The sequence below is a fragment of the Phoenix dactylifera genome, chromosome 1 (genome assembly GCF_051530095.1).
Source record: "Phoenix dactylifera cultivar Ajwa chromosome 1, Ajwa_hap1_PhDact_Kaust_v1.1, whole genome shotgun sequence".
Taxonomy (NCBI): Eukaryota; Viridiplantae; Streptophyta; class Magnoliopsida; order Arecales; family Arecaceae; genus Phoenix; species Phoenix dactylifera.
The window spans coordinates 63,849,796-63,859,516 of record NC_143190.1 but is presented as its reverse complement, the minus strand read 5'-3'; the positions used below and the strand labels follow the sequence as shown (position 1 = coordinate 63,859,516).

The 9,721-nt window shown below is 38.9% G+C and overlaps 1 protein-coding gene across 1 annotated transcript; it reads right to left on the bottom strand.

Annotated features, from left to right (window-relative positions):
- Positions 1 to 252: 252 nt before the first annotated feature.
- LOC148715474 (senescence-specific cysteine protease SAG39-like) lies at positions 253 to 1,841 on the bottom strand. The gene is made up of 2 exons (XM_088709424.2): positions 1,303 to 1,841; positions 253 to 1,175 (listed from the first exon to the last, which is right to left on the bottom strand). Exons 1-2 carry the CDS (start codon positions 1,718 to 1,720, stop codon positions 583 to 585), a joined length of 1,011 nt encoding a protein of 336 aa, XP_088565550.2. The 5' UTR covers positions 1,721 to 1,841; the 3' UTR covers positions 253 to 582.
- Between the last annotated feature and the right edge of the window lie 7,880 nt (positions 1,842 to 9,721).

Genomic DNA, 9,721 nt, shown 5'->3' with positions numbered 1-9,721 from the left:
GGATATTAAGATTTCATTATATAGAATTTTTGGATGTGCGATGAAATTCCATAGTAATCCCTAAATTATAAATAAAAACTTCTACTTTTGAACATTTTTCTTGCAACAACCAAATGGTGAGAACTTTGACTTGCAGAAACCAAAATTTCAAATTTCGCAGCAAAAAAAAAATACTCATAGATTCAAGAAAGTCAAAAACTTTTTCAGAAAAATCAAGAGTAAGGATTACTTTTGTGCATAAATACTACCCCACAATATAGTCCTTTTTTCATTAATCAAATTTAATAACTACACAGGAAGAACAATGCACATCAAATTTAATAACTAAATCATATCATAGATTCATGGACAATACAAAGCAGCTTTGTATCAAAGTAAGCTACAAATAGGAGCAAGTCTCAACATTATAAGATCACTTTGCTTAATAAAGCACTAACACATAAAAGTTATTACATGACAGAATAATATAAATGTTATTAATTTCCTCTCTCTCTTTTTTTTTTCATTCTTCTTCTATTTTTGTGTGTGGGGAAGGATTCCTCTAAGTTATTAATAAGACGCCATTGTAGAAGATGGTTGAATTTATGCTGTTGGGTAAGAAGCAAGCTTGGCAATACCACAAAGCCCTTCTGGTGCACCAACATCGCGCTGGATGCGCATGTATCCCATCTCACCCCAAGTTGTACCCCATGAATTCTTTACCAGCCAATATTTAGTCCCATCCTCAGCTGTCCCGTAACCAACAGCGGTCACAGCGTGGGTCATTTCCGTTTCACACGGACCGGTGAAGATGCCGCTGGAGTAGTGCTGGAAGTCTGGCCCACTACCATCGATGCCAACTGAAACAGGCTGGTTCGCGACCGCCTGTAAGAGCGAGGACTCATCATTTGCAGGCACGGTCTCATAGCCGCTGATAGTAGCTGCCGATGATGATGCCCTGTTGGTGTCACAAGTGCCATCAGCTGCCTTGTAAGGGTAGTTATCTTCAGTTGTTATCCCTCCATTATCAATGACGTATTGGAAGGCACGAGTCATGAGTCCCCCGTCGCATCCTTTGTTTCCATCGTTAGTATCACAGTCCACGAGTTGTTGCTCCGACAAGGAGACCAAGTTGCCGGTCTTGATTTCAGTAATTGCTTCAATGGCAGCCACAGAAGAGAATGCCCAACAGCACCCTACGTATATACTTGTCGTTGGTTAGATATATAACTTGTTTGTGAGCCATGTTAATTACTTGATGACATCTTTCATGTATCTTGTTGTTCTTTAGATTTAAATAACTCATTGTACGTCATATCTTACCGCACGAGCGTTGATTCTTGACGGCAGTAACTGCACCTTTGGTTCTCCAGTCCATGCTGTCAGGCGCGTCGCTCAGGTTGGCATACTGAAAGCTTCCTGTCGTGGACTCCGTAGGCATGGGCTTGAATCCAAGGCGAGAGGCCTTGAACTCCTCGTTGGTCATGTCCGCAAACTGGTTGAGGCCGAGCTTATACTTGCGATCGCCAGCTCTATTGATAGACTCGATGTACTCGTAGTTGCCCCTGAAGATTTGGAATCGTCGCTCCTTCTCTGCTGCGTCCTTGTAGACCCGCCCATACTGAGCCATCCACTGCTCGTGCCTTCTCAGCATAGGCTCGTCAGCAATGCCACGAGCCATCGCTCCAGAGACCCAAACACCCAAGACCATCAACGTGAGCACAAAGCATTGGTGAGCCATTGCTTTGGAAACACTTAATTTGGAATGGTGCAGCTACGTGGGTTAAGTAGCTGCTATTTAGAACTGGAGGGGATGTGGGCAAAGAGCTAGGGTGGCTTGAGTGTTTATATAGAGGTTTGCCTTGGGAGAAACCTGTTGTGCATCCTCTTGACGCGCATCGCACGTCTTCTAGAGCGTGATGAGCGGCAGCTGATTTGGTTGAACGTAGACTGCTCGCCCGTCCAATTTTGTTTGACCGCTCGATTCATACTCTCTAGAAAACGTGTGATGCAGTTCAGAAGAAGACCGGAGTCGCCTCGTTAGCCACAATATAATGATCCATGCGAGCATTGCGCACCCAATTTCGTTGTGAGTTGCTATCAGAGTAGCCTCCTAATTTTTGTATAGCGCATCTTGTTGCATGTGAACGAGTCTTTAGATGCCCGGCCTCCATGATTAATAATTTGGATTTTCTTCCTCGATCGGCCACAGTCTTTTTCTTGATTAAAATATCTTGGGTAGCTTGTGATGACTTGGAAAAACAAGAATGAAAATAGAAAAAAGAAGAAGAAGAATATGACGCGCGATGATCATCTTAAACAATTCTTATAGACTCGTTTTTCTTTTTCGTCTTTATTTTAGCTTTAATTTTTGGATTTATCAGGTTGCAATTGATTAAGACAGGCAGTAATTGGTCCCCCATCGAAGTAGATGGGTTTTGGGTCATAGTGTCATATTTAGAGTTTCTCTGAGAATGGTTGCACGGGGACATGGGGCTGTTGGATTGCACTAGCATGGCTGGAGTTTTTATTGGGGGTTGGACTTAAGTGGTATGTACAGTTTACAAATGATTATGCTAGAGTAGGAAGACTGTAAAGTTTTAACTGGACGTGCATGGGACGTCCTGTCAGATGTTTGAGGATGCAAAAAAAAAAAAAGGAGAGCAATGGGCATGGTCTTTGGGCCATTTCCCACCAATAGAAGAGTGGGTTAGGTACTGTCCATGAGGGCTTACAACAGTTTGTTTACTAGAAGGATATATTTTGCATGGAATATTATTGGATCCAGACCTAACCTAATAGAAGATCGGATCTACTGCCAAATATTTTTACCCAAGAGATCATTTAGGTCAGCTCAGGACCATGTATGACCCAATCCCAACTTGAAAAATTTGGATCTGAATCAGATCCGGATTAAGTCCGGATTGTTCATTACATTAATGACTCCCAATGGTTAAGAGGCTCGTAGATTCATTTGTTTTAAGAATTCCTGTTAAATTCACAAATCATAGGTGAAATAGATAATCTTCATTAAATCAGTTCAAGGCATGTGTGGCCTAACTGAAAGAAATAAAAGAGATGAAAAATAAGAGGAAATATGAGTTCATTAATTATAAAATCAGGAGAAATTTAACAAACACCATCATTAGACCAAGATTCAAGAAGATCAGGTCTATAAATAGAAAGCAAGAATCTCAATAAAATAATTGTACATTGCACTTAAGAAGATCAAGTAAAATCAAAAAGAAAAATAAAAGAAAATGATTAAGAGGCTTACTTATATCAAAATCCCAAAACCTAACAGTTCTTGAAAGAGAGATCGACCGTAAGTAAGAGGAATTGAAGAGGAAATTTACCTCTTTAGGGGAAGACGATTAATTCTCAACTTTTTGAGCGAGACAAAACTCCACTAGCACGCAAGCTCGCTATCGTTGAATAAGCAAAAGTAATTGAATCAAGAAAATTATGGGAGATTATCTCCGCCGATGTTGCCCTCAATTTGGTGTTGTACTTTTAAATAGAAATTAGGAGGGGGATACATCAATAGACTGTTATGAAGAGGCTCGATTGCTCAAAGCACGACAATGTGGTGGTGGAGGGGGATACCTCAAAAACCCATCGCGAAAGCTTGAAGCATGCCAACATCGCCAACCTGCAGGATTAGTCAATTGCCACAATTGAAGGCAATCTGGCATTTCGAAGGAAGAGAAAGACTAAATGGGGATTCGAAACTAATCAGGAGAGTAGAGACCGACTTGACACCCCTTCCTCGAGTTAATCGGTATACTAGGTTTGGGCTCGAGTTGGGTCAAGTAATAGGTTAGAAAGACCCAAAGTAGACCTAGCTAATAATTTGGTTGGGTTGGATTGGATTAGGCCAAAACTCCATAAATCCAAACTCAACTCAGAATTTGGAATGGGTCCAAATTTGGAACTCGATCCAACACTATGGGTTCTTAAATCAAATCTGGATAAGGTCTAAGCGGATTGAGTTAGGTCAGGTCATGGATCAATCCGACCCATTTGCCTCTCTAATGGTATCAGAGTATCGTGCACTAGTAGATACTACCACTGAGTTCTTATAGCTTCGTTGGCTACTGCATGATATGGGTGTTCGTTTGACCAGCAGTTTCTCTCGTCATTGTGATTATATAAATACCATGCAGATTGCTCATAATGATGTATTTCATGAGTGAACGAAGCATATTAAAATAGATTGCCACTTCATTCGGCGTCATATCAAGCAAGGCACTTTTCAGTTGATACATGTCGCTTCTGCGGATTAGTTTGCTGACATTTTATTAAGGCCCATCCACCAGGGCGTCATCGTGATCTGGTCAGCAAACTCAAGTTGGCATCTTCGCTACCATCCTGAGTTTGAGGGAGGATGTTAGTTGTTGAAAAGTTATGTATGAGTTGTATTGATTAGTATGTGAGTTGTATACATAAACTATATGTGAGTTGTACATAGCCGCCTTCAATTATAAAAGGTAGGCTATGGCACTATTTGTACATACATAGAAAAGAATACATCCGTCTCTCCCTACGTATCTCATTCCTCTCCCTCTACAACTCTCTCTCTCTTTTCTCTCCTTTTTTGTTAACACCTACCATTCTTACACAGCTTGTTATCATCGACTCCAAGCAGAAAAGGGATAACAAAGTCCCAGCCCAGGTGGTTGTGATTGTTTTGGGATGGTTTCTAGTTGGACCTCACATGGGAAGAGGTGAAGGGTTAAGGTCGCAATGCTAGCATCTTTCTGCTAGCAGCCGTTGGCACTCATTCCCTTAGCAAAATATGATCCAAAAGTCTTTCTTTTCAATCACTCACACAAATAGTTAAAAGGGTTGTGGCCATGAAGCCCAATCAAATTCTAGTTCTATCCAATTCTATTCAATTCTAGCTCGAACTATGTGGTTCCTAGGTTTAGATCTAGTATGGAGCAATCAGTTGGTAGGTCAAGGATAACATAGGTCTCTCTTTAATTAGGTTGCTAGGTTGCACCTCAGGGAAAGGCCATGAAGAACATGGCAACATCATGTAGCCATGCGAAAATATGTGCATGGGCAAAGTATCATGCTACTCATGTTTTCGAGAACAATAACAGGAGAATCATCTGATAAGATTAAAGATCATAATAAAATGTTGGGGAAATGATAATACTAAGGCTCAAACAGAGGATCTCCCCTAGCATGCAAGAGGGATGCAACTAATAGGTTATAAATCTATTTTATGTTTTGTAATATGGCGCAGCAGATATTGCAATCTTTGGAATATGAGAGTAATTTTTGGATTGCTTGAGTTCTGCATGATTTGTTGCTTCACAATTATGGCAATGTTAGATCATTGATTTAGTGTTTAAAAATTTCATCTAAAAATGGAGGGGAAAAATCAAGCAAATCTTGACCTATGTAACTGTATACCATAATATATCTTGAAGAAGTCAAAGCACTTAGACATTTATGTACAACACAATCACAAGCAGTTGATATAAAAGCAAACAAATGTTCAATCAAGTCCTGGCCATGAAAACATTTATTCCAAAATAACCATTAAATTGTTATGCAAGTTAGAGTTTGGTGATTAAAAAGAGTAACATAAAAATTACTTGCTAAATTAGGTACACATCAAATTTAATAACTAACTAATATCTTAGATTTATGGACAACATAAAGCAGCTTTGTATCGAAGTATAGCTACAAATAGGAGAAAGTCTCAACACTATAAGATTACTTTGCTTAACAAAGCACTAACATATAAAAGTTATTACATTACAGAATGATATAAACCTTATTTCCTCTCTATTTTTTTTTCATACTTCTCTTTTTGTTTTGCGGGGAAGGAATATTCCTTTGAGTTATGCAAGGAAGAGTTTTTGTTAAGCTTAATTTACATTTTTGATTTTTTCTCATCAATTTAACTTTTGGAGATTAATTGGTTAATTAACATGATATCGGTGCTTAGATTTGTCAGAGAAATTTGATCAGTATACTTGTACATAATTAATAATCTTATGGATCAAATTTAATTCACCTTTTGTTCCCAATTGTCAAGCGATACACATGCACCTTATTAGAAAAAAAATTATATTTTCAGAAATCAGTATGGATGATAAATTTAAATAAAAGATGCTAGAGGGCGTCCTTCCCTTCAAGAATTAGTTCGATGTTATGTGGCGGGCAAAAGTTGGTACGCTTTATGGAGATGGGTAAGCATCAATCGAGCTCCACATATCATCAAGCAAATTAATAATTGATGAAAAAGAGAAACATAAAAATTACTTGCAAAATCAGGTACACATCACATTTAATAACTAACTAATATCTTAGATTCACGGACAACACAAAGTAGCTTTGTATCGAAGTGTAGCTACAAATAGGAGCAAGTCTCAACACTATAAGATTACTTTGCTTAACAAAGCACTACCACATAAAAGTTATTACTGTTAGAAATTAATGCACTTAGAACTTGTTTTAATTACTGTTGTCTTTCCTATGTGGTCCAAGTTGTATTGTCAATGTGTCTCTTCCTTTCTCTATGATCATGTCTGCTCTTTTTAATGTTCTAGAACTATCCAATGTGTTTTGAAAAAAAATTTGAAAGCCCTGCTGTCTCTGATGTAAGTCATCTAGACATAAGAAAAAGCCCTGAAGAATATTGCCTCTGTTACACTCTGCATATCTGATTTATGAGCTCTGCTGCAGCAACTCGAGTTTGATTAAATCAGAAACTTTATTCAGATTCTTTAGACAACCAACAAGTGGTATCAAAGTTGTGTTTCGATAGATATACCTAGGCGTATTTCTCCCACAAAAGAAGACAGCAACAACAGTACCAGATGGCTTCCTCTGCTACAGAAAATCCTGCTCCTTCTTTCTCTATTATTCCAGTTTTTGGAAGTAAAAATTATGAATTTTGGAAGTTGAAAATGAGGAGTTTCTTTTGAACATTGTTGAAAAAAGTTTCGAAGATCCTGATGATGAGAGTGGACTTTCTGATGCCCAAAGGAAGAGACTTGATGCAAACAGAATGATAGATGCTAAAGCTCCCTCCAAGATTCAAAATGGAGTTTCTCCAACCATTTTTCCAAGAATCATCAGAGCCCACACAGTAAAACAAGCTTGGGAGACCTTGCAACGGGAGTTTCAAGGTGACAGTAAGGCAATAACAATAAAACTCCAATTCTCACGAAGGGAGTTCGAAAATTTAAAAATGAAGCAATTTGAATCTGTAAAAGATTATTTCTCCAGAGTCATTAATATGGTTAATCAGATGAAGATGTATGGTGAAGATATGTTTGATCAGAAGATAGTCGAGAAAATCTTAATCAGCTTGCCCGAAAAATATGATTACATTCTTGCGGCGATTGAAGAGTCTAAGGATCTCAGCACTGATCGGTTATTTCAATTTTGAAAATAAACCACGCAATAGCACGTATCCTGTAGGATAGTGATTACGGGTGTCGGTCCACAGGGATTGGAGACAAGTTATTTTTCTTTTAAAAATAAATCAAAAAGAAGGATTTGCTAACTTGATTCAACTAAGTTAATCTATGAGTACGAATTGAAATTTAATCAAAGTAAATAGATCTAGGGTTTGGAATCCACCACATAGCATTGCATCAAGGATTGTGTTCTTAATTTTTATCTTTTGGAAGGCATGCAATTTTGGCTATAAGCCTTTTAAAATAAAAACATAAAGAGTGTTAGGAAGATCCATCTTCGGTATAGCATGAAGTGTCTACCTAAGTATGCTAATCTAGGATGCAGCACACTTCATCTTCCTAGGCATGGATCATCTTAGACTACTTTAGCAAACATGATTAGTAACTAGCATGCTCAAAGTTTAAATATCATAAAGGAATATTTCATTGAAAATAAGAATTTAAACAAGCTCCAAAATAATAATAAAAATAAGAACTACAATGCCCTGATACATTGCTAGGGCTTCATCCAGCCCTAGACTAGATGTTTAGCCGAGCATGGCTTCCGGACGACCTCCCATCCTCAAATGAAGTTGATCACCTCCCATAATTCCCAAAATATCCAAGACTCTTCTCTTTCCTCCCCTCTCTCTTCTTTTTTTATTTCTTTCTCTCGGCTTTCTTCTTCTTCTTCACCGAAACAGAGCCCCCCTGTTTCTTTCTTCTCCACCGAGCCTCCTCCCTCTGTTTCTTCCCTCTCTCCCTTTTATAGATCAATCGTTGAAGCATCGAGAGGGAGAGGATGCGTGATTGCTGGGGATCCGATTGCTTGGGGGCTGGGATTTGGAAACGGAAGGAGGGCGTCAATCCGTGGGATCACCAGCTGCATTTGAAACGGGCGGAAGAAATGGGAGCTTGATCGACGGGAGGAAATCACGGAAGAGGTGCTGGGTCCTTGGGTCACAGTGCTTGCAGACGCGGAGGCTTGAAGCGTGGGATGCATCACCGGCGGAAGAAATGGTGCTGGAGGACCACTGCAGACGGACGCTGGGAACTTGGACTGGTGCTTAAACTTGGAAGCAGGATCGCTGGGATCACGGGGACGTTGAAAGGAGCTGGAGATCCGGAAGAGTGGAGAACATGGATCCGTGGTTGCAGAGGCAGGAAGGAAGATGGCTGCGTTGCCTTGATCACGGATGGGTGACTTCCGGCTGCTGGGAGGATCGCTCCGAATGGTGGGTGGCCGCGGGATCAACGGGGAGATGCCTCGACGCGGCTTGATGGCGGAGCTGGGTCTCGGCTGCGGGCTGCGTCACAGGCGGAGGACGAGGCGGAATCGATGGGAAGAAGAGGAACGGCCCGGATGCACTGCGGGGGAGAAGATGAACAGTGGCTTCTTGTTTACATTATTATTTTTTTTTGTAACACTGTTCATATGAACAGTGTTTTCACGGGACACTGTTCATATGAACAGTGAATTCCCCGAAATTATTTTTATTTATTTTATTATATTTATTATTTTCTTTTTTTTTGTTTTTTAAATTTATAAATTTTATATGAAGGCAGGTAAAGAATTGGTTGGGAGTTACTTTGGGTTTGAAGTGGGTCATGATTGTTGATTTGGCTTGAACTCGTTCTCGAGCCCAATGTCATTTAATTCTTACTAAACTGCTTCAGATTGGACTCAACCAGATCAGACCGTGACTTAATAAAAGAGTTAATCAAATATTTTTCTATACAATTATAACTTTCAATCAAATCAGGACCAAAGCCCATTTAGTTATAACCTTAGTCGGGTCAACACAATCTCCTTATATATTTTTTTGTAATTTTCATGAAAGATTGCAACCAAGGGAGAGACAAGTTCAGAATCTAGTTTAAGAGAATAATTACCATATTTTAAACTTACTTCAATGTTTGTTCAATTTCATGGTAAAATATGTATTTATCAGTTTAAAAATATTGATAAGTGCTATGGAAAGGTAACTAAATTATAAATTATTAAGCACTTATCACACCCCCAAACCTATGTTTTGCTAGTCCTCGAGCAAAATAAAACTAGAAAAGAAGAATTCTAACTCACTTTCGCAGGCATCGCGGTTACATTTACCATATGTAACAAGGCTTTAAACCCCTAGGTTACCCTAGTGGACGAGTTGTAGTCTCGTGAGGATTTTCAGTGAAGATACCCACAAACTTCAGTAAATCATTTATTATTATTGTTATTCTTAATTTTTTTTTTTTTTTTTTTTTTTTTTTTTTTAGATCGATTGATCTATGAAGTGAAAATCGAATTCCAAATGCATACTAGTAAAGAA